Source organism: Seriola dumerili, unplaced genomic scaffold, assembly GCF_002260705.1.
Source record: "Seriola dumerili isolate Sdu_G_001 unplaced genomic scaffold, Sdu_1.0 BDQW01000068.1, whole genome shotgun sequence".
Classification (NCBI taxonomy): Eukaryota; Metazoa; Chordata; class Actinopteri; order Carangiformes; family Carangidae; genus Seriola; species Seriola dumerili.
In genome coordinates, this window is record NW_019174323.1 from 8235967 (window position 1) to 8262283 (window position 26317).

General features: G+C 38.4%; 1 protein-coding gene across 2 annotated transcripts in view; it reads left to right on the forward strand.

Moving 5' to 3' along the window:
• The window catches only part of LOC111219727 (calcium-activated potassium channel subunit alpha-1-like), a 97463-nt gene that overhangs the window by 34468 nt on the left and 36678 nt on the right, over window positions 1-26317 (forward strand). For both annotated transcript variants that reach the window (XM_022742479.1, XM_022742480.1), the window contains exons 3-9: window positions 9299-9360; window positions 15112-15205; window positions 15297-15408; window positions 20963-21038; window positions 22042-22117; window positions 22272-22442; window positions 24194-24285. In XM_022742479.1, coding sequence (XP_022598200.1) covers window positions 9299-9360; window positions 15112-15205; window positions 15297-15408; window positions 20963-21038; window positions 22042-22117; window positions 22272-22442; window positions 24194-24285 — 683 coding nt within the window. The remainder of the gene's footprint in view (window positions 1-9298; window positions 9361-15111; window positions 15206-15296; window positions 15409-20962; window positions 21039-22041; window positions 22118-22271; window positions 22443-24193; window positions 24286-26317) is intronic.

A 26317-nucleotide genomic window follows, 5' to 3' on the forward strand; every position in this document is an offset into this window, starting at 1 on the left:
TGTCAAAAAACATCATAGTATAGTATGGCATAAAAATGTCAAAAACGTCATAGTATAGTAAGGCATAAAAATGTCAAAAAACGTCATAGTATAATAAGGCATAAAAATGTCAAAAACGTCATAGTATAGTATGGCATAAAAATGTCAAAAAACATCATAGTATAGTATGGCATAAAAATGTCAAAAATGTCATAGTATAGTTAGGCATAAAAATGTCAAAAAACATCATAGTATAGTATGGCATAAAAATGTCAAAAATGTCATAGTATAGTAAGGCATAAAAATGTCAAAAAACGTCATAGTATAATAAGGCATAAAAATGTCAAAAACGTCATAGTATAGTAAGGCATAAAAATGTCAAAAAACGTCATAGTATAATAAGGCATAAAAATGTCAAAAACGTCATAGTATAGTATGGCATAAAAATGTCAAAAAACGTCATAGTATAATAAGGCATAAAAATGTCAAAAACGTCATAGTATAGTATGGCATAAAAATGTCAAAAAACGTCATAGTATAGTATGGCATAAAAATGTCAAAAAACAGCATAGTATAGTATGGCATAAAAATGTCAAAAATGTCATAGTATAGTATGGCATAAAAATGTCAAACAACATCATAGTATAGTATGGCATAAAAATGTCAAAAATGTCATAGTATAGTTAGGCATAAAAATGTCAAAAAACATCATAGTATAGTATGGCATAAAAATGTCAAAAATGTCATAGTATAGTATGGCATAAAAATGTCAAAAAACGTCATAGTATAGTAAGGCACAAAAATGTCAACGTCATAGTACAGTAAGGCAGAAAAATTTCAATATCATAGTATAGCATGGCACAAAAGTTTCAAAAAAGGTGTTAGTATATTATTGCATAAAAATGTCAAAAAAATCATAGTATAGCATGGCATAAAAGCCTGAAAAAACGTCATAGTATAGTAAGGCATAAAAATGTCAAAAAACATAATATATGTTACAGTCAGTGGAAAACATAAATCAAGGAGCCATACATATAAGTGAAAAGTGAATAACACAATGAAAATAGTGGAAAATAGTGCCGTTTATGGTTAACTATTGATGCTGTTTGTGAGCAGGTCTGGTTTTGACATTTAAACTGTAAATTTCTGTTTGTCTTTCCTTCCTGTGACCTTGTCAGATACACAAAAAAGCACCTTTTCACTGATGCTGTGATTTGGACTATTTAACCATGATGTCTCGTTCAGGCAGATGAGGCCGTGGACTGTTTATGAAACACATGCTGGGAAGGTTATATTAAGATCATGCTTGAGGATGGTGCCAGGCTTCAGGAGCACCATCCAATATCCCATTAGTATGCATGTTGTGTTTTTGACTGTCGCCACTAGCATGGAGCACATGCATACACAGCCAGTGTGTCCAGGTCTGAGCTGAACAGGGACACGGCTGTCTCTTAAAAGCCCTATCTGTCATTTTTAATCATGTAATTTACAGGTAGAGCCTATATTTGCACATATACTTGAAGAATTTAACTTAATGATGAAAAAGCATTTTGTTTTTTTGTTGGTAGGTTGTAATTATGTGTCATCTGATTTTGATACTGTGTTTACAAACTGAGTTTGACTTTGACTAACAGCATCAGAAATCATTTATAACTTGCATTTAGTTGTTGTCTCATCATGATATCATAAAAGACTTGTCAATCAGTTTGTGAGTCATAACAAGTCTCTAATATATATATAGTTCCTGTTTTACTTTCCTCTTTTCTTCCTTTTTTTACTTCCTTCCTTATCCACGTCCTTACTTCCTACTTCTTCTTCTTCTTTTTGCCAACTACCATCTTCTGAGGCAAATATCTGTCCCTTTACCTAAATACTGCACTATGTTCGCTAGCTCATCTCTAACTCTGTTCATCTGTTCATCTGTTGCTTGGTAGCTTCAGCATATATTTGGTTTAAAACTTGTGGGCCGTAAAAACCAAAACTAGAACCAAAACGATGAGGTGGAAAACATTAAAGCGCTTCATAGAGCTCAGGGTAGCTGCATTATTATTATACCAAATAATTTGATCCATTGTTAAAATACAAATATTGATTAGTGGCGCGTCAAGACTGTGCTGCCTTAGATCAAAATAGCCACAAGGTTAACACACAAAACGCCATTAAATAATTGTTTACACTCATCAGCGAAGTCTAGTAATTCTGATTGACAATAATCGAGCAGCATAATCAGGATTATTATTTGAGCCAAAATTGTGTAGCCCTTTGTTGGGCTGGCCAAACACTCTGTGTGTACTCTAAATGCTCCAAATAGAGTTGAGAGCCTTCAAAAGGTCATAATGAGGTCAGTGGGTGTCATCATGGTGCTTTGGCAGCCAATACTCCTATACTAAACTGTCAAACAACAACAACAATAGCTTGAGATTGTAGCGCTGAAGTTGCATCACATGTCACACATGTCCTGTCAGCTGTAAACGACCTGCATTTCAATAGTAATGACACTGTAAATTTCTCAAATGTCAATTCAGTGTCCGTGTGTTTGTCAGGGCTGCAGTCCATCACGTTTATGGCTGTTGTTGTAAACATGCTAATTTACTGTTAACACCCCGGGCGAAGGATAAACCGTGCAAGAGCCCTGTAAACAAAAGTCTAGTTAGCGAGGACAGCGATGATGACCAAGGTGTCTCCTACAATTCAAGGTCCATTACACAAACATTTACAGCTGCTCTAAATCTAATAGAGGCGCACGAACATCAAATCAAAATACAAGTGATTCAGTTATTTTGTGGTAAAGTAATCTATACGGTAAAAAAAAAAAACAACAACAAAGAATTAATGATTCAGTCTTGTGATTTATAAAATTTACAAGGCTGCACTGTTGTTTTTCATGGAGGGAAATATGCTTCTTGACTTAAGCATTTGCTGCAGAGGATTCATGATCTGAATAAATCAGATTTTCAGATTATTTCCACTGATTCAAACTTGTAGGCTGAGTGTCACTCTTCCACTCATCTTTTTTAAGAAGATGTTCTCAAATTCTGAAGAAAGAAATCTGAAGAGGAGAAATGGATAATCACTTGTGCTGCAATTCATATCACAGTCTATAATGGCACTATTTCTCTGTGCAGCTCTGTATTTTGTGAGAGTCATTATGTGCACAATAACCTTATTAATCAATGTGGTATTTGAGGACAGACAGATGGCCTGGCTGGAATTCACCAACATCCATAGGTCATTTTATTTTGGAAAACAGCACTGTGTTTTTGGGGAATCTGCTGAGGGTCAGTGAGTCACCCTCAAGGACCGCTGTGTCAGGAAACATTTAAGTTGCACAGAGTTAAAGTAAGAGATGCATGAACCGGATGTGACACATGAGAAAATGGAGCTCGGACTGGACACGTTTACCTAAACAAAGACGGTCACATGACTGCACATACAAATCTCTGGCATCCCACCAATGAGAGCTTTGATCCCACAGTGACCACAGGCTTTAAGGAACTATGGAACAAAGTGACCCCTGGTTCTGGTGAATCCTGTTTTTAGACACTGTAGCAGCTCACAGAGCAACACAACCTCCCACTGCAGAATTTGTAAAACATGTTTCTACCTTAACTGAATTTCAATGAGCCCTGATTCTTTTAACTGAACCACTGCAGTACTGTAACATTAACTTAATGGTGATGTTTACTGTATTCTCGCTGAGCTAAAATTCTACTATTGTTTCTTTCTTTTACCAATATTACATTAAAAGCCTCCTTGGTCCCCAATGTATTATTTTGACAAAAATAAATGCCTGTATGTGAACCTGTGTCTCTTTCCCTATCTCCAAAAGTTAGAGTGGACTTGCTCCTGACAGTAGAAGTGTTTTTCTTGCCCAGGTAAAGTTCCTGTCTCTTTGGCAGGTTATTCATACTGGTTGATGGTGAGTCACACTCTAGGAAGAGTGGAGGAGCATGAGTGGGTTCTCTGATGTTTGCAGGTTGACTTCTCAATGCCTGAGATCTGCTAGTGCACTCTGCCGGGCAGTGATATACTGTACATCATGGACAGGACCATTGGTGATGATTATGATCGCTTGTGAAAGTGGACCTAGAAAAAGTCTAATTGTTCTTTTTTTAATATACATGTGAATCAGATGGAGATTTCTGAGACAAGAGTTTTTTTTTTCTTTTTTGTGATTGTGAAAATTACGTTTCAGATTTAGTTTCTTACTCTCTCTTGTTGTGTACTCGAGACGTCAGTCAGACTTTGTCAAAAAATGAGGACTTGAGACTTGACTTGAATTTGATCGCTATCAAACATGAGTTACTTGACTCCTTAAAGACTTATTTCAAGAAAATCTGTACTATGTATGACACATCTATCCTTCAATGCTCAATTCAGCCTCAATTTTAAACCTAAAAAAGACAGACACTTCTTTCATAGCTTGGACTTTCCCTCCAAGACTTGAGACCTGGCTCCGACTTGTTTCAAATAACTTGAGACTTCACTTGGATGTATCTCAAATGACTTGACTTAAGACTTACCCCGACGGACTTGACAATTGACTTTGACTTGTCACAAATTATTTTAAACTGGCTCTGACAGACTTAAGGACCTTTTTCTCACCTCATACTAACCTTGCGAGGCAGCTGGATTTCTTGCAAGTGAGAATCCATCTTTCCAGGTTCCAAGCTTTTCACTTGTAGCCCAGACACAGTGGTTCAGACCAATTAGTGTCCTGTTAGGGAGGAACTACTGGCAGCTACGGGTGTGTCTTAGGTGTGGTGACAGCGAGAAGCAGCTGTTCATTAACAGCAATGGTGGTTCCTAAAGAGGTTAGCGTAGAAGATGCTACAGTATCAGTTACATCAGAACTGTTGCTTGGTAACTTCAGCATATATTTGGTTTAAAACTTTTGGGCTATAAAAACCAGAACCAGAACCAAAACGATGAGGTGGAAAACATTAACGCGCTTCATAGAGCTCAGGGGAGCTGCATTATTATTATACCAAATAATTTGATCCATTGTTAAAATACAAATATTGATTAGTGGCGCGTCAAGACTGTGCTGCCTTAGATCAAAATAGCCACAAGGTTAACACACAAAACGCCATTAAATAATTGTTTACACTCATCAGCGAAGTCTAGTAATTCTGATTGACAATAATCGAGCAGCATAATCAGGATTATTATTTGAGCCAAAATTGTGTAGCCCTTTGTTGGGCTGGCCAAACACTCTGTGTGTACTCTAAATGCTCCAAATAGAGTTGAGAGCCTTCAAAAGGTCATAATGAGGTCAGTGGGTGTCATCATGGTGCTTTGGCAGCCAATACTCCTATACTAAACTGTCAAACAACAACAACAATAGCTTGAGATTGTAGCGCTGAAGTTGCATCACATGTCACACATGTCCTGTCAGCTGTAAACGACCTGCATTTCAATAGTAATGACACTGTAAATTTCTCAAATGTCAATTCAGTGTCCGTGTGTTTGTCAGGGCTGCAGTCCATCACGTTTATGGCTGTTGTTGTAAACATGCTAATTTACTGTTAACACCCCGGGCGAAGGATAAACCGTGCAAGAGCCCTGTAAACAAAAGTCTAGTTAGCGAGGACAGCGATGATGACCAAGGTGTCTCCTACAATTCAAGGTCCATTACACAAACATTTACAGCTGCTCTAAATCTAATAGAGGCGCACGAACATCAAATCAAAATACAAGTGATTCAGTTATTTTGTGGTAAAGTAATCGATATGGTCATTTGTATTTTTATGGGGTGATTTACACACAATCCAAAGCAAAAACAAAACAAACAAAAACAAACAAAAAATTAATAACTGAGTCTTGTGATTTATAAAATTTTATTTCCACTGATTCAAACTTGTAGGCTGAGTGTCACTCTTCCACTCATCTTTTTTAAGAAGATGTTCTCAAATTCTGAAGAAAGAAATCTGAAGAGGAGAAATGGATATTCACTTGTGGTGCAATTCATATCACAGTCTATAATGGCACTATTTCTCTGTGCAGCTCTGTATTTTGTGAGAGTCATTATGTGCACAATAACCTTATTAATCAATGTGGTATTTGAGGACAGACAGATGGCCTGGCTGGAATTCACCAACATCCATAGGTCATTTTATTTTGGAAAACAGCACTGTGTTTTTGGGGAATCTGCTGAGGGTCAGTGAGTCACCCTCAAGGACCGCTGTGTCAGGAAACATTTAAGTTGCACAGAGTTAAAGTAAGAGATGCATGAACCGGATGTGACACATGAGAAAATGGAGCTCGGACTGGACACGTTTACCTAAACAAAGACGGTCACATGACTGCACATACAAATCTCTGGCATCCCACCAATGAGAGCTTTGATCCCACAGTGACCACAGGCTTTAAGGAACTATGGAACAAAGTGACCCCTGGTTCTGGTGAATCCTGTTTTTAGACACTGTAGCAGCTCACAGAGCAACACAACCTCCCACTGCAGAATTTGTAAAACATGTTTCTACCTTAACTGAATTTCAATGAGCCCTGATTCTTTTAACTGAACCACTGCAGTACTGTAACATTAACTTAATGGTGATGTTTACTGTATTCTTGCTGAGCTAAAATTCTACTATTGTTTCTTTCTTTTACCAATATTACATTAAAAGCCTCCTTGGTCCCCAAGAATGGATGTTCATTAACAACAATGGTGGCACCTAAAGAGGTTAGCGTAGATGTTGCTATAGCACCAGTTACATCAGAACAGCAACAATTTCTCCTTTGAAAGAAGAGCAGAGAACAACACCGAAGGCTTTTCTTGATGGAAAAGATGTTTTCGCTCTCCTCCCGACTGACTTAGGAAAGAGGTTGATTTATCCACAGGCTCTGCTGGTAGTGCAAAAAAAAAAAATTAGCCTGTGATAGACAGATGGTTCATCCAATCACCTGCCAAATATTTTTGAAAGCACCTGAAAGCACCTTTTCTAAACAGTTTCCAATAAAGTCTTCTCAGATGGTTCTGAGTAACAAACCATTGGACTTGTTTCAAATAACTTGGTTACATCTGGTGTGTCAGGTAAATCTCAGACAGTTTCATGAAAAAAATGTATTCTTTTTAACATGGTGATTTCTTAAGTGTCTTCCTTTCTGGCAGTGAACGATTATTATTAGAACATTTTAGAGAAAATATGGGACATTTTCTTTTATCCCTCCTACCTCGTAATCGGTGTCGACATTAAGTGAAGAGCATACTGGCAAAAATGAATGCAAATTGGTCTGAGTATGTCTTGGCAGATCTCTGGGTCATCATGCAGAGGGACTTATCCAGTGGTCGGTCCTCTCTGTCAGTCTGAGCTCACTGGCCCCCCAACCCCACCCCCACCATCAGCCATCTGCCAGCAAATGGCTGAAGGTGGCTGAAGATACAGATGTGATGCATCATTATCCCGAGACTGAGATGAATGATGAGCGCTGGCCCCGGTCTGCTGTCACCTCATTGACAAACCCAGTCGTGAGCGCCGCTTCTTTGTTACAGCCAGCGTGTTTTATTTACTGCCATCACTGAATCTTCCTCTGCCGGCGGCATTAGCATTTCTAGGGTTGCACAAACATTGTTTCCAGTTTCTAAACTGGGATGGTCAGAGGCAGAAAGAGATTTCCTGGCTTTCAAAGAGGAAGGGTCGATTAAAAATGCATGCGGGTGCTTTTTGTCATTACAGAGCCATCAGCGGTTGCAGGTTGACAATACAATTTCACATCATGGAAATGAATTAGGCTGAGCTCATTCATTATGGATGCCCATTGGCTTCTTGTTCAGGATGGCCATTGTGTCATTTCTAAATAGATGAAAGGGTAGGCAGGTAAGGTCGCAGATAACCCGCTAGTGTATTTCAGGATGTAAAACATTTGTTCTGCTGTCTGGCGGAAACCTTTCTGTTCATATCTGTGTCTCTCTGGGTTGAGCCCTCATCTACGTTAGCACTGGCTTTTAAAAGAGAAAATTAGGATGCACATTTCGCAGTGATCTGCTGTGCTTTTTTTGACTTTTAAGTATCAATTGACGATACTGTAAAATTACCATTATGTTTAAAGACTTAAAAAAATCTGGGTCTTTTATAACCCAAATGGCAGAAAACATGTTTTGTAACAGCTGCACTGCAAAATGTGAAATGTATAAACTCATGAAATGTGTTGTGGCTTAGTTGCTTTTTAGCCTACTTAGTAAAAAAAAAAAAAAAAGTATGCTCTAGTTAGGTAACAGAGATTTTGTCTTCTGCCCTCCATTTGTTATAACCTTCCATCTTCTTCTCTAGTTTGACAAACACAACGTGACAGCAGAGTCTTTTTGGAACTTTACTGTGTGATTCTCAGCGATAGTGTTGTCAGGTGAGGACACAGGTGGTTTCCTGCACGTAGCACTGACTGAAATGAAGGAGCAGTCACCTCGGGCTCTGTTTGTCCTCTCAAGATCTCGATGTGTTTATTCCTCCTTTAACTATTTGTATTCACAGTTTCGTCTTATTTCTTGTGTCATTAGAGACAGTCATTAAGTTTCACCTAAACTCTATCAGTGTCGGAGCTGTCACCTGACGACTCTTGCCTTGTTCGCCAACACCCCTCGATCTCATGTTTATTACCCCGCGACCTGCCTCCCCAGTCTGCTCCAGCACCTCCCCCGCTGCAGAAAGGCAGAGTGGCAGAGTCAAAAGCGATGCCCTGGTTTTTTTTTTTTTATTATCATGCTGCTCCGCTGTGGCCACCGAAGCTTCAGGCTCAGCCGTATCCTTCCTCGTTTGTGTCTGTGTTTGTGTCTGTGAAAGGATTCTGTCACCTCGCCCACTCTTCCGCTGCCAATTTACATGATGAGCCGAGCTCTTGTGTATTTATTTACACTGTCAGACATACAGTAACTGAAGAGTCTGTTTGTGACACTGCTGTTCCAAACTGTGACTTTTTCTCTTTTTTTTTTATAACACAATTATAACAGGCTGATGAGATTTACCAGGATCTGTTAATGCTCATTTATACGTATGAAACATTAGCTACACATCTTGAGACACACTAAAAGATCTAGTGCTGCAATTAACATTTATTCTCATTATCAATTACCTGATGATTATTCTGTCAATTAATTAATGAATCGTTTGCCTAAAAACAGAATGACCTCTTCATGTGTCTTTTTTCTGCGATGATTTCACCTTGATCCATTTGTTTTTCTTGTTTAATGTTCTCTAACCTGGTTTTAAAAATGTCTTCTTGTAAATTCCTCCATATCCCACAAATATGGTGCAAAGCATCTGAGTATTAAACATCTCCTGTCACTGCAGCTCTGACCTGTTTGTTTTTTTCTTTTTTACAGGTGGTTCTCGTGTTTGCTCTCAGCATCGGAGCCCTTGTAATATACTTCATAGATTCCTCTGAGTAAGTATTTTTTTTAAACATATCATTATTTAGAATGACAGGTACTTTTAAGGCTACTTTTATCATTTCTAAGAGTTCAGTGTGAAAACGTTGCTCGCAGGCTGAAATGTCTCATTTGACTGTAAGATCAGTTCTGCTCTTGAGATGTGGCTGTGTACATTTTAACACTGCCAACGCAGCATTGAAGCCTCGTAGCAACTGAACCAACCACAACAGGTCTGAAGATGGATGGATGAAAATGTGAAATTTAACAGAGAGATCCTCGAGTCTGTCTCAAGTCCTGCCGCTCCTGTCCTCTGAGTCCTTAAGCTCAGAGTTCACAGTAGCATCGTTAAAAAACACAAAGTATTAAAGTTTTGTCTCAGAGAAATATAGCAATGTACTAATTATGCTCTTCATGTTATTGCAGTCTAAATCACTAAAATGTAAAATGATGTTTCTTCAGTTGCAAAGATTATATAATGGTTTTGTCTGTTTCAGACGTATGACTTAGATGAGCCTCAGAAACCTCAGCCATTAACCGGTCACTACAGTACACTCTCATAAATCCTCATATAGCAGAGCCTTAATAACATTGAGTGCTTTGTGCTCTTTACACTGCAGTATACTGTATTTGGGAACGCAAACATGTTGGCCGTTTTTTTATTTACATTTACATTTACTCATTGAGAGACGCTTTTATCCAATCCCCCTCCAGGTTTGCTTAATCTCTGTAATGAAAGGATCAGACTCTCAAACAAGCAGGAAAGACCAAAGTTCCTGTTCAAAACAATCAGCATCACTCATCAAACTAGAGGAAGCGGAAGACCCTTTTAGCTCCATGTGCGACAGTATACTGTTACTGCAGCCTGGTGGTGTTTGGACAGGATGTGCCATTAAGATGTAGGGCAAAATACACCAGGATAAAAGCTTTTATCAAGCCCAAAGAGACTCCCCGCTGGGAGTAATGTTAAGGCAGAGATGAGAAAATGGGCTATAAACTCATGTAATCTGGCTCATGGTCCTGGTGGCAGGCATTCAGGTTATTTGTTATTTCATAAGACCGCATAGAGCAGAGGGCTCGGCTTGCTCTGATGTGGTTTGCGAGCATGATCTCATTTCATTATCTGGACAAGCTCAGGTAGAGTTACATCCCTACCAATGCCATCTGTGGCCTCCGGTTCTCAGAACTTGCTTGTCGCAGCGCCCGATACCTTTTCACCTGATGAAGGATGGATGACCTTCGACCTCTCCCTTTAACCTTTTCACACGTATGAAAGGGCATTGTTAGATACACAATGAGGAATGATGCTGCAGCACCTGTTCAAAGTCGTATTTTCATATTCATCCTACAAAGCTCTTTGTCCCAGTTTTTATTCAGTCTTTTCCAGGTCTTTCTATTATTCAAACAGTAGTTTTTCACTACCTGTCAACCAAACAAGCCCAGTACTTAAAGCCAAAGAGCAGCCAGTTAGCTGCTCTCTTGCGTGCTTCTAAGTGGTAGCAGACTGTAACAGATACAGCCCTCCCTGTAATTAGTCCTGTGGGGCTGCTGAGGCTGTTATATGATGGACAGGCTGACCTGGCTGGAAGCAAGACAGTGAGAGAGACAACACCGCAGACCCATTTACATTCACAGAGAAGAGCTCTCTATGAGCTGCGCAGAGATGAAGGAGCCGAGAAAGTTTGGCTTCAAAAAGCAGTAGCGGTGTCTCACTTTGCACCCTCTGTTTCCATGCAGCTCCACATTTGTAAGTCACGATGAACACGGAGAGTGCTACACTGTTCCTTGTTTCATCAGTGTTATGGCAGAGTCGGGTGTCAAACTTCAACAGTGACTCTTGACTGAACTGTGTCAATACTTGCGCAGAGTATTGAAAGCTGATGCTAAATATTCAGTCAGACTCTTAGTCATGTTTAATTATATCTTATTTAATCTTTAATCAGATATTAAGCAATGATGGAGTTTCGTTAAGTGATTTCTCTGACCACCAGGGGGCAGATAAACTGCACACCAAGCAAACAAACCAACATATAATTGTCTTGCAATTAAGTGACTTTTCTGGCCAATTAGAGGTCGGTGGAAGAATTTGCGAACACAACACGGGCATAGTGAACACTTATTTACACATCCAGCAGTTAGAAGTCGTTTTTCTGGCCACCTGGCGAGTTCTTGGTCTGTACAAGCCACTCTTTAGCTGCTAAATGCTGCAGTATGTTCACCAGCTAGTTGTCTCTGTCTGCAATAACTGATTTTGGCAGCACAGCAATCTGTAGAACAAAACTTTGACCTGTTATTAATGTATAAAGCAAACAGTTGCGTATTTACACGTTGAGCAGAAGCAGAGCAACATCATTCAACAGTCCTGTTTCTGTTCATCTGGTGAACGTCTAATATTCACCGTCTGTTTTTCAGTCTCTACCTACTCCTGAGAAAAAATATCTGACGTTTACCTGCTACTTTCTTCTTTAGCTAGCCACTAAATATGATGATGATTTTTTCTGGGTTCGCCACTTCAACTGGAGCAACCCCTTTCTCACTACTTACAGTCGTTTGATCAGTTGTTAATAAAAAAAATTTATTAGGGAACCTTTAAATCAAGAAAACTTAATATTCCTCAAATGAAGGTATCAAAAAGATTTAACAGCAAGAACCCATGTCATATTGGGACCCGTATCAACAACACTGAGTTAAAGTGATCTTTCACACTCGGTGGATTCAGCTTTTGTTCAGGGTTGTTCCAGGTTATAAACTCTCACATGAATCATGTGCACTCCCATTAAGAACATTAAGGGTCTCTACATGCGAGCTGGTCAATCCTGTTTGATGTGAGTCTGAATTGAATGAGGAAGAGAGAGACCAAGAGCTACTATGGACACGGAGGGTTTGTGATCCATAACAGGCTTAGACCTCTTCCACACCATGCATACTGTAACTCAATTATTTAGCACTGCAGGTCTGCCTCTGCTATATGGTCTGTCACCCTGCTATGACAGGGATTTGCCAGGCTGACGTGTCATTACCGTGATCGAGGGCAGAAACTATTTTTAGAGGTGCCAAAAAGTAGACTGGTTAGATTTTTTTTTTTTCGTTATATTTGTTGTAAGTTTTGAGAAAAATAAGATTATGCAGATGCAAAAAAAAACTGAATGTAACAATTTAATGAAAGGTACGTCTTGACTTGAATAGTAAAGAAGAAAACAAAGATACAACAGAAGGAAAAAAAGCAGTTCAACATCAAAACATCAACCAATTCCCTTTGTATTACCAGATGTGTTATTCTTTATTGAAATATCTTTCCAAAAGCATGACAAGGTCTTTTTCAGAAATTATAGTTTGCCTCTTCCCATGAACCAGATATGTGTCGTTGTGCTTGGTGGATGCAAAAAGTTAGACCTCTGGACTCCAGGTACATTTTTAGCACCTTCTAAACTGTCCTTACCCCACACACACGGCATCCTTATTTTCAGCATGGACTCATCTATAAACCTGACAACTCATTTTTGTTCCTTTTTTTTCCATTGAAAGTCTGTGCGCCAGTAAATTACTGAATATATGAGTAATTCATAGATTTAAAGATTTCTTTAAAAAAAACTTCTAGTTCTACAAATGTAAGTGAGATACTGTGTCAAATCCCCACATCAGTTTTGTTCTCTACATGACATACAAATAATGTTATGTTTCTTTAAAGAAAGCATGCTCCGTGTATTCACCAATGAACAGCTGGACTCCAGATTGCCATTTCATAAATTCATGAGCTCTAGGACCCAATTTTCTGACCACCTTTCACATAAGTATGTTTCAACACCCAAATGCAGTGGAAAGGCAAGTCCAGTTTACACTTAAGGGTTAAAACAATGCAACCTATCTGGAGTAATGTGCTGTCTGCTGGCGAAGATTTCTATAAATACTGCCTCGATTAGACTCAGGATGTGTGAAGCTGTCTGCTTCATCACAGCACCGACCTCTTGATCATCAAGCAGAAGATCAGCTGAGTCACTGCTGAGCATCAGATCGCTTCAAAATAATCCCCGAGGTATTTTAATTTCACCTCATGAACTTCACAAGGACAGTATTTTATCAAAGGCAGTTTATTTCGATTTTTTTTTTTACATAACAAAAGCAATTTGCTTTAATCCGAGTGGTATTAAACAGCACGGGGTGGGGGGGTGGGGGGTGGTTGTAGCTGCTGAGTCTTGCGGTGGGCATTAATGTAGTTCGTGAATGTGAGTGTAGGGATCCTGCAGGTAGAGGACGAACACAGGAGCATCACAACAAAGTAACTGTGAGCGTGACTTGCTTGGCACTAACATGCTGCAGAGAAGTATGGACTGTGTATAAGGAATAAAAATGATTCGGAGTAAGCTGTGCTTTAGGGCAGTGGATCCCAAACCTTTTCATCTTGTGAAAAGCAAAAGGAAACAACATCTATTTGTGCCCCCCCTCAAAAGTCACATATGTCCATAGACTGTGAAGACAAGCCAAAGTTTAATTCTAGCTTTTCAGATTAATTTATTCGTATAATTAAAAAAGAAAAGAAAAAAGATCAATTTTTGTTATGAAACAAAAAACAATTTGTGTTTCAGAAATATTTCTTTTTCTGCTTTTCTAATCAGGATTGTTCTCTGCAGAGTCCTGACCCCCTGTGAAGGATCCACTGCTTTAGGGCTTCAACTAATTATTATTTTCATTATACATAAATTTTTCGGTTCATTTTTAATCAATTCATGGTTTTGTGTAAAATATCCAATAAAATCAAATGAAAGGTGCAAAACTACAGTTCAAAACTTAAATGATAAAACCTTTGAGAAGCTGAAACCACAAAACGTTTTGGTTTAATAAGCGATTTATGCGATTGAATTGAATATCAAAATTGTTGTAGTGTAATTTTATGTCAAACAACATAAAATCCATCGACTAATCGTTTCAGCACTAACACAATCAACCAGTCAAGTTTCCATCATAAAAATCTTGTGTCGTAATCGAACATCTTTTCCACATCACAGTTGTACACTAACATAATTAACTCTTCCTCTCCAGCACCTTGTTAAGTTTTGAATGTGAACCTGTGTTTTCATTTCAGGTGTGAATAATATTTTCAGAGGATATTTTTTAGCTTCCAGGTCTTGAACTTTATTAAACAATCAAACTAACCTATTACATTCACATTCACGTGGTTAATTATTTCTCTTTATTTGAATTCTTAGTGCCAGATACAAGCTTTTTGAGGGTGAGACTTCACTACATTGCTAGCATTTGCTTTGGCTGCCTGATTTCATAAAAGAAGACATGAACCCTGCATGCATTTAACCCTTAAACGACTGCCTTGGCTCTGCATTTCCATCATTTTTGACTAACTCAAATGCTGTCTATGAGATGGGAAATGCAGGCCTGAAAGGAAAACGGCACCGTTTTCATTATGTATTGATGCACTTTGGAAAACGACACATTCCTCAGGCAGATTGTTTTGCAGTTATTTAAGGGTTAATCAGGTATCTCAACAAGTTATTGCTTGTGTGACAATAAATGCATGTCCTTTCTCAACAGAAAAACCATTGGAAAATATCAACTTATGCACTTTTTTGAACAATTCTGTTCCTCTTCTTTTGGGAATCTTAGAAATGCATTTTCAGGAAAAGAAGAATGCATCTTTTATACTTTATTTTTCATGAAATACTGTTGTTAAATATCCATTTTTACCAAAACCTTCCTCACTTTATTGTCAGTTCTTGCCCTTGGTCATTGACATCATTTTTTTCTGTCTCTAATAGTCCCATCGAGTCCTGTCATAACTTCTACGAAGACTTCACGTTGCAGATTGACATGGCATTCAATGTGTTTTTCCTGCTGTACTTTGGCCTCCGTGTAAGTAAAACTTAGGTTGTTGATATGCGTTCTTGCCCGCGTAGGCTACCTGAACTCTGCAGATCTCATCTTCAACCCTTTATTCCTACAGTTTATTGCTGCCAATGACAAGCTGTGGTTCTGGCTGGAGGTGAACTCGGTGGTGGACTTCTTCACGGTTCCTCCGGTGTTTGTGTCGGTGTACCTGAACAGGAGCTGGCTCGGTAAGGATGCTCACATTGCTCACGCCTAGGCTGAATAACTGACCCAAGCGTCGTATTAGCTTGTATTTCCCAGCAGCCCGTGGTGCCACCCAGTGGATTTACTGTGTGTATGAACGCACCAGATAATCTCAGCGCGTCACTCAAGCTGCAGAGAAGGGAACTTGTTGGTCTACTGTGGTCATTCACGTGGGCACACCTGGAATATGAGCCATATAAGTTTGATAATTTTGTCATGAAGTGAACTTTATGTCCGGACCTTGCATGTCATGCATGAAAAGTTCGAATGATGCTCAGTATTACCGTGGAGACGGTGCATCAGATTGAAATCTCTGCTACAGTACAGCATGAAAACTGAAAAGCATGGTGACTCAGAAGCTTTATGAGCTTTACTCCTCAAACTACTGCTTGTTTGCATGACAGCACTATCAAATATTGTATGGCTGTCGAGGGTGTGCCATTTAAACAGGCATTTCTGAGAGTTGGTTTGAATGGAAATGTAATTTTTCTATGGATGCCATGTGTTGTGGGCAGTGGGCATTGTGCTGCAGGTGTCATTCACATGCCCTTCCCCTCTCCAGTGGAGCTCTCCAGCACACCTGCAGTAACACACAAATGAAATCATGCTCCGTACAGAAGTACACAAATGGATAAAAAAAAAAGGTAATAGGCTTTGTTGGGAGCTTGAGCGCTAGAATAGAAGTCAATCTGCTAAATGTGTGAAGCTCATCACTCGGAGAGGTCTGTGAGGAATTAGAGGATTAAAGGGGATCTTTTTTTTTTTTTTTTTTTTTCCTTTTTCTTTTTTCATTACACCTTTTTATAGCTGCTTTTTCTTCTCCTGTCAGCTGAGGAACAAACTTGCCGTGTAGCCAACACCAGCACATCTTTCAGCAATGAACACTCTCTACTTTGGAGCCAAAATGACAGCTTGATAAGTACAGTTGCGTAATGTGCCTGTGTATTTTCCCTGGGCTGATGTACTGTGACTCCTGGTGTGAAAACAGTAGCAGCAAGTGGTGGTTGCTGATGCCATCTAGTGGATATGAGAGAGTATCGCTGGCATTTTCTTTCAACACTGTTGTCATGACATTCTTACACATATCGGCACACAGAGTCCATATCACTGTTAGTTGCATTTTCAATCCTTCTTATTCCAAGAAACAGTCCTTACTCGCTGACCATTTCTTTTTTTTCTTCTTTGGATAATGTGCAAGTATGCTGACTTTCTGTATAAAATATTATTGGTTGTATTATTTATGAATGAACAATACTACCTAATATCTATGAAGATAACTACAGTATAAATTGACAATTACAAAAAAAAAAGCTAGAATGATGAAACCCTAACAGTGCAGGAGAGCTGGCTTTAGTCTTCATTGTCATAGATATGACAGAGGATGGAGTTTACTCAAAACAATGTACACACCCATCAGCTGTGAGATTTTCTTTTTAAATCTTGGCATTAGTTTTAGTGCTAATCACTGTTTTGGTTGAATTTCCCATATTTCCTGTGCAGCAATGCGATTCTGTTGTTCTGCTTGTGTGTAGGTGTAGGTGTTGCTCTTTTTGCTATCTGCTCAGCCATGCATGACTCTCACCACTCATTTGAACTGTGGAGTTATTCCTCTATTTACTGTACCTCACAGAATCCACAGTGCACTTCCTGTCACACACCAGACGCTGAGAGAGCGCAGCACATACACAAGCTGTCATGCACATAGTTTGTGGACTGAATTTAGGTTTAAATCATTTTCATATCAATATGGATATTGGTTTTTAAAATGAAAATGATTAATTTACAGAAGTTGTTATTGAACTAAACTTTGAAGGTAAAAACAGGTATACTGAGAGTTCCTGTGATTTTTAGAGCAAATTCCAGTGGAACATTTTCTCTGTCAGACATATTAGCAATTGGTGGTGGTGGATTAACGACTAATTTAGTGTTTAGTTAAACTGAGGTGAAACAGGTGATGAGGTCACAACCAGCTCAGCGGCGTCTGCTTGCAGCTGTCAAACTCCCTCCTCAGCACTCCATATTTCACACGGCGCTCATCCAAACTGCTAATCTGCCAATCCTGCTGTCTGAACATTTTGACACAAATACACACACAGTATGTGCTGATATTCTCCCAAACCAACACTCACTGGTGCATGACAAAAGTGTAGTTGCGAGCACAACACGTCTTCACGAGAAAACAACATGCAGCAGGCACTAAACACAAGAACAGTTTTTAGTGCAACGCCAGAATTTAGAAGCTGAAATCCTGACCTGCTCCAGGTGTGAAATACAAGCAGCCACCAAGGCAACAAATTTATCTCTCGACAGAGAAAATTATCCAGTGCAATTCAGTCAACTATTATGAGGTAAACAGAACATTACTACTTCAGATAAGATATTCATGTCTTGTTGGCGAGCACATGTTGCAGCTTTTCCCTCCCTCTGTAAAACAGAAAGAGGCTTTTAGTATTAAACTGTCCGCTGAAACAAAATGTCCTAAAAAGCAAATGCTCTGAAGTACTGGTTCCCAACCTGGTTGTCAGGACAGACAGTTATTTGAATTTAGTGTGTTGTGTTGAGTTTTTAGACAGTTGTCTATTTCCAACCTTTCCTTAAAAGAAACTCATTCATTATTGTTTTATTGTTGGAAACTTTATATATGTTCAGTGGTTCCCAACTTTCTTGACTTGTGACCCCTTAAATCAGAGTAGTGTCTTCATACGACCCCTCGTCACTGGATGCATAGGTTCCTAATTGTAACCAGTTAAGCTTAAGAGTGATTTTTTTTTTTATGTTATTTGAACAATTGGATTCCAGAAGAAACAAATTGATCCAATAATCCACAAGAAAAAAGTGAAACTTAAAGGAAATTCTTCACAGATTAACATACGTTTGTGTTGACACAGTATAATTAGTACAAAATTAAATAGGCATTTCTTCAAACCTTAATATGAATTTAGAGCTACATGCCGGAAATTATTGGACACTGTGGGTGTCTTCAGGAAAATTGAATATGTCTCTAAAAATATTCAAATGAAACACTCTTAGAAGGAAAAATTATACTTTTGATTTCATTTCTAACAGTTTATAGACATTTGACAGGAAACTGCAAGTTGATAGTGCTTCATTTTAAATGGAAACCACTTCTCTAAAGAACATATATACCCTGCATTGTTTGAATGGAAATGATTAAGTATGTACGCAGTGCATTGCTGACAACGGAAGTGATATATTTGAAGTTTTAATTCACATTTCAGATTGAATGGACTTTGCAGATTTAGAGCTCAGTCAGCTGCTGTGTTTTTTTTCTTTTTTCCTCTCTCTCTGCAGTGACATTTGTCATGCTGCGCATTTCGTTTTAACGTCAACTACAATAGCAGTTATTACATCAGCTGTGATTAATTTAAGGATTATTGCAGAATCACTAAATCCACAGAAAAACACAATGACTGCCAAAGCTTCTCATTTTTACATACACAGCTTTACTGGCCGTTCATACGACTTGTTTTCTGCAATAAACGCAGGGCAAAGATACACACTGTTCCTGTCTAAGATTAGAGAATGAAATTTGGTTTGTCAAGAGCAGTTGAAGAGCAGTTGCAGGGTTATGGGGATGAGATGTAGGTTACATTGTGAAGCCAGCTGATGGACAGACTCGGTGCCTGGCCTCTTCCTTTCTCTGGATGAATCCTAAAGGAGCTTACACTCTAATATCCTGATGGGAAAAGGGTTTGCTTTAAGCTCGATGAATGCGCCTGATCGCCACGAGGATACCATTGAAGGTCTGAGGTAAATCAGATGAAAATGCTTCTTGAAAAAAGAGCCGTGCCTGAAGCCAACCTGTTGGGTGCAAATATCATGAAAGCACCTGAATTTTTTATTTTTTTTTTCTCTCTTGGAGGAGGAGGCTCACAGTTTTTCTACATGATGTGTGACAAGGTGGATGCAGAATAGTGAAGAGGGGAGTGTGAAGCAGATTTTGAACTTAACATTGGAAACATTTGCAAGTCATTTCCAGACATGATTCCCACTAAGATGTTAGTGTACAAGGGGCCCGATGGAGGCACACGCTCTCAGACAATTTCCAACACAAGGAGGCGCAAAAAATCGACCGGGGAGCTCTTCCAGAAGGGCTACAGGGTCAGGATGGGCCACGGGCAGGTCCCTGACAAAGAGGACCAGGACAGCATCTGCTACAGCTTCGGAGCATGCTTCCATGTAATCTCCTACTGGGGTAAGACCTGCAGGAAACGTGGGAACGAGGGGGAAATCTCCACTAAAGCTGAAGCCTGGCATGTCCAAAACTCTTTGGACTGTGTGTGTGATTGTGTGTGTGTGTGTGTGTGTGTGTGTGTGTCAGCTGGAGCAGGTTCAGGTTCAGGATTTTCTCTGTATTATGCTCCCCATCTGGCAAACGCTCATTTGAAATGAAAAACGAGCTTTGGCGAGGCACACCACGGTCCATGTCATTTTTTATAAAAGATTATTTATTTATATATTGTTTTTAGCTGAATGAGTGCCTGTAGCATCTTTGATATGTGTCATTTGGCGCCCGCACAAATCTATTCCAGCAGGGAAATTCGTCTGGCCGATTAATGCATGTGGTGGATGGATTTGACTTGATTGCTCACTCTTGGCTGAGGTGGCTTTTAATTGTTCACGCAGCACCGACACTGCAGTGGATACAGCTCCTTTTCAAAATGAGCTGGATCCATGAATCATTTGGCTTTTAAACTCAGGTGGGAGGTTCTTTTTAGCAGGTAGTTTACTGCAGTGCAGCTAAATGATGAAACATGAACACGATAAATATGTGCTGTTTTGCTTTATCTAATGCTTTTGTAGGAGATGGTGATTTATGTGTTGCTTATCTGAGCTTTTTTTGGACAGAAATAGCCGTAAACTGGTTATAATCAGGTTGTGATTAAATATATATGCAGCTTAAATGATGCTATGATACAGTGTGTCAGTAATCATGTACAGGAGCTCAGGCTCATGTTGTTGTTACTGCTGATTTTGTCAGCGTTATGCCGTCCTTGAACTCTTGGCAACAGGCTCCTTTTTTTTTTTTTTCTTCCCATAAATACCCTGAAATGTTGGATTTGACGTCACTTCTGTTTACTCATTAAATTTGTCGTGACGGCGTCCACCTGTCTTTACTCTAATCCAGGTTTTCATCTCATCCACGTTCAGAGTTTCATCCAGCAGGAATGAAACATGTATCAGGTAGATGCCGGTGCTCTGCGAGGCTCCTGAGATTAAAACAGAGTGTTATGAGTTGCTGAAGAGATATCTGGGATGTAGACTTTCTTTTCCTTTTTTCCCCCCACATATTCCAAAATGTTTCTTTTATGATACAGCAAGTGCTCAGTAGCGCTTGTTCAGTCGGAGTTTACTTTTTTTTTTTTTTTAATCAATATGAATCCAATGAAGCTGATAAACATGGATGAAAGTATGAAAGGTATGATGTTCTTGTGAAACCACAGTCGAATGTTATTGATGTTGTCTGAATTTTTCACGTGTGGTAATTTCTTTATGGTCTTTTCTTTCCCCTCACAGGCTTGAGGTTTTTAAGGGCCTTAAGGTTGATACAGTTCTCAGAAATTTTACAGTTTTTGAATATACTAAAGACGAGGTAAGTGTACCGAAGTTTGATCTCCTTGTGTGTGTGGCAGACTGTTTGTAATGTGTGTTGCAGTGTGAAATCATGCATGTGCAGTGACTTATTTTGTTGACATTAGCATAAACATGCCACAGTTTTAGTTTAAAGGAGAAGACTGAGCTTTATTTTCAGCGTTTTCCTCGATGCAAAATTAACCACAGCTCTTTAATTTGATGAGGTGTAAATCATTGCGAGTGTAAAGTTTATTCCTCAGTACTGCAGACAGTACTGTAATATGATGTTTTGCGCACTGTACTGTATAATGGGAGTCATGAGCATAAGAGCTTTCTGTGTCCTCGCTGCTTCGAATTAAATCTTTTTGCACAGATGTCAGGAAGAGCTTATAGTGCAACAAAATGCTTTAGAATAATCTCCTCGCCCGTTCACTCAGATGAAGGTAAAGACGGAGCACACGAGGAGAGGACAGAGGTCATGCAGGGACTTGTTCCATAATAAGACATACAGTATACTGTATTATTTTAAGAACCTTGAAATAAACAGGGAGGAGGACATCTACTCATGTGCTAAGGATTTTTAGAAATATACAAGTGCTGCAAATTTGTGAAAATGCATCTTTAAATAGAGCCGTATGTAAATATGTCTAACCACAACAATGCAAGCAAAGGATGCACTGTAATTCCATAATTAGGAAGAATATGCCATACAAAGTAGATGCAGCAGTTTTAAGGACTTTACTGTTTTATGTTGCATGCTACTGCGTTTCCGTTGAATCACGCTCACATTAAATGGATCAGAATGATCTCTATTTATAATTTAAACAGCTGGTCATGATGTAGAATCCTGCTCGTTCTTTCATAATGGCAAAAACTCAATATGGAAGCTGTATAATACATTTTGGAACATGGATTTTCCAGGCTAATGACTTGTTTTAACATCTCGGACGATGTATTTTTCTGATATTGGTGTAATAACTAATAACACAAACACTGTTGTCTGGCTCTTTTTTTTCTAATAGCAACTCTATAAAGCTGGTGAACCTGTGTTCAATTTTCATAAGCACATGGCTAACTGCAGCAGGCTTCATTCACTTGGTAAGTTAATGTGAGCCAATGAAGTTAAGATGAAAGATTGCTTATACAGCAAGTAGTTGCTCTTTTTTTTCTTGTTATTGCATTGTGGAAGAAGATAAAAATGCTTTACACCTGTGTGTTTTCATGGTTGTATGAATCTCAACCTCTGTTCCAGGTGGAAAACTCAGGGGATCCTTGGGAAAACTTCCAAAATTCCCAGGCACTTTCTTACTGGGAATGTGTCTACTTACTCATGGTTACTATGTCCACTGTTGGCTATGGAGACGTTTATGCCAAAACCACCCTGGGCCGCCTGTTTATGGTCTTCTTCATCCTTGGTGGTTTGGTAAAAATCCCTCTCATTACTTATTCCCGCTTAAAATCCTCCATGCAACCAATCATCACACTCCGCCAGGTGTTAACAAACGCCGGGACTCTGTCAACTCAGGACGCCCTTCACCTGTTGTTTACACTGAGGTGTTTTTGTGGCTCACCACTTCACCACAGTATGTTGCATGTCATGAATTGTAGGAGTTGTCTATAATAATGCAGCATTTATTCAGGTATAATGCTGAAGCTTTTTGTTTTTGTTACATATTAATTTCAAATGAAATGTAGAATATTTGAGATTTTTTGCATCTGTTATTAACTGTAAACTAAGTACTGCGGTTTCAGGTGGCTCCACCCTCCTGCCTCCCCTCCCTCTTTTCCAACAAACACAATGATTCAAGGATGATTTATTACAGCCCAGCTTTATGGATTTAGCAACATTACTATAACTCACTAGCTGCACAAATATTTAAAGGCATTTTGAGGAATGAAAAAGGACACATTTTATAGACTGATAAAGCGATAGTGAAATAAATTCACCGAACAGAAAAAACATCCTGTCTGAGATTTACCACAGACCTGAGTAACCTGATAAAGAAAATAGCCTCACTGAGATGACACTGTTATGTGGATCATTAAGGATTATTCACAAGTGGATTAAATGGCATGGTTCCATACTGAAATATGGTTTTTTATATCCCTTTGGAAAGCTGTAGTGTCATTCACAATCTCTTTGATGATCAAAATAAAAATGAATAACTTTGGGCAAAAGGACAGGCGTGAAGTTTTAACTACAGACAGTCAGTACAAAGTCAAGCTGTGCAGCCAAACATTGTTCAAACTCCCAGAATATCATTTTAAATTCTAGCAGAGAGCCCAAAGTTTCTAAAGATACTGAATATGTTGGGCTGAATAGGGGGAAATGACTATAAAAAAAAATATTTCAACTGCTAAAGGATTTGCAGTACACCACTACACTATTTTCTTGTTTTTCTTTAGTTTATTTTCATCATGGTATTGCAGGTCTGATATAGTAGCCTATAAATAAACTAAAGCAGGATACTGACACCTTTTGTTAAGAAACACACAAGCAACAGCAGCAGTTAATGTGAAGAAGGGAAAATATCTACATTTCTAGATGAGTAGCAGCTGTCTCTTTTGAGTTTACAGTAAATGTTACAAGAATCTGTTACATGGATCTCAGACTAAAAGATATTAATGCTAACTGTAATAAAACTGTCACTTTGTCCTCACACTGACTCTTGAACAAAAGTTGAGCAGCAGTGTAGAGTTTCAGTTAATGTTTGCCATCCATTTAGCTGTGCTTTCTAAATCAACCTGACGTGTGTTTGTTGGGCGAAACATGGCACATAAGGCTTTCTCTTGATTTTTATTATTTATTTTCTGTCACAGATCGACATACCACTCATCAGCTGTCATTTTTCTCCTTTATTCTTCCAGTATCCGTAAATATTGGCCTTATAATTTCCTTTTTCCTTCTCACACTTTCTCTCAATATTTTGAATGTAACTGTGATATAACTCCAGGCTACATTCAGCCAATAATGACTAATCTCAGTGAATTGCAACTTTCTTATTTTCTTTCTCCTTTTTCCTGTTAACAAGTAAATATTAATATTACTCCTGCACATACAGTAGTGTTCCTCTTTCAGACTTTACGGATTTCTTTAAAGCAAAAATAGAGGACCTGCTCTTCTTTGCCTATCTTTTTTTTAGTCTCTTCTTCTGTCTTCTATCTTCTCCTTAGGCCATGTTTGCGAGCTACGTCCCTGAAATCATAGAGTTAATAGGAAACCGCAAGAAATATGGTGGTTCCTATAGTGCGGTTAATGGGAGAAAGTAAGTATTCAAGGAGGCTCTACTGCCTCCACCGCAGTAGAACCTTCTCTGCATGCCCTTTTCTTTTTCTTTTTCATGCATGTAGGCCATGTTTGCTCGCTACGTGCCAGAAATTGCTGCTCTCATCCTTAATCGGAAGAAATATGGAGGGAGTTATAACTCGACCAGAGGCAGAAAGTAAGTCAAACAAATGAAAAATCAGCAAACTTTTAATGGTGTGGTTTTGTGTGACTCAAGTGGCCCTCTCATAAAGAGGTGACATACTCTGACCTTTGCGTAAATAGACGTCATGAAACTGTCACTTGAGATGTAATGATCTCAATTAGCACTAAAGTCACACTGTGACTGAAGAACTTGGCCATGATTAATGTGTAGAGTTAATTGTACTGTATTGCTGCTGCTTTTATGTGTGCAAGCTGTCATCACTACTTGTCATGAATCAATGTTTGCTTTTACACTGCAAAAATACCTCCATAAATTTGTCAGCAAGTGGTTATCGTCTATTATTGAGTCCTGAAAGTCTTATTTATGAAAACAAGTAAAAAAAAAAAAAAAAAAAAAAAAAAAAAAAAATCTTGAAGAAGAATGACAGAGATTCTCCAAAATTCATACTGGAGACATTTTTAAAATTGTCAGAATTTTTCACTTGTTTTAAGTAAATAGGACTTTGAGAGCTTAAAAATAGACAAAAATGACTTGACATTTTTGCAGTGTAGTCACATAGATGTATTGCTGTCATGTCTAAAGATGGCACATGTAGGATTATCTCACTGTGATATAAATTGTGATTATCAAAACTACTGTTGGGGAAAAAAAGAGAAATGCGTTTCCTTGATCTGTGTGTAAATGGATTAAACCATCACCACTTAGTAAAGAAAAGGAGGTGGTTAAACTTTTAAACAGAACTATGTTTAAGGTCCTGTCCTCTTATATGGTTTAAAGCAGATGTACAGTTATTCATGCCCATGACAATAATAATACAATAATACCCCACATTATGCTCTTTATGCTTTATTTTGATCAGTATTGTAACTCCCAAGAACTGTTGTTCGAGGACTAAAATTAGAAAGTGCCACCTCTTCTGTACACAGGGTTAAAGTTGGGGGTCACTGTAGGTCAAAACTAAAGGGTATTAAATGCTTTACAAAATTTTATTCCAGGACAAAAAGGGCAAAAGCTCCACCCAGTTTACAGATGTATCACAGTTTTTATGAACTTAATTTTACCATATCTATATATTAACCACTGAGAGAAAATCCTACATGTTTTGTGGTGTCTTACTTGTAATTAGGCTGCTTATTGTCAATGTACATCTGTGTCTATTTTGTGTTTGTAAATCAAGTATTTGCACTCATTCACACAGTCTTATTTTGTTCACCAGTCACACCTCACACCCATCCAACACTTCAATTTGTGTATTGTAAAAATTGCATAAATAAAATAAAATAAAGCACATATGTAATCAAAGAAAAACCTTATACAGTACAGTCTGTAGTTACTATGTCACTGATTTAAAAAGATACACAATAATGATTCAACTACTTCTGGATCAATACACACACTGGGGGACAGAGTTGAATCAGTTTATCCGCATATGTTTTCTTGAAGAGTAATAATTAATAATAATTAAGTCATACCAGAGTGGTTCATTCATTATGAAATAATACACATAAAATATTTAAAGACAGACAAAATAATAAACTTAATAAGTTTAAATTTCCAAACTCATACATCCAGTCATTGCTTGCTTCATGTTGATTCTTTTGAATTTTCAGTTTTTCTGTGCCAGAAAAACTTTTCTTTTTTTTTTTTTTTTGCTCTGCTATGCTTGTCTTTTCCACGCTTTGCTTATGAACATTCCTGGCCTTTATCTTCAGTCTGACCTACACCCTCAGGACTAAATAAAATTTTGAGCTTAAAGGAATAGTTTGACACTTTAGGACATGCGCTTGTTCACTTTTTCGCCAAAAGTTAGGTGAGAAGATCAATTTGTCTTTGTGTTGAATATGAAGCTACCAGGGCATAGTTAGCG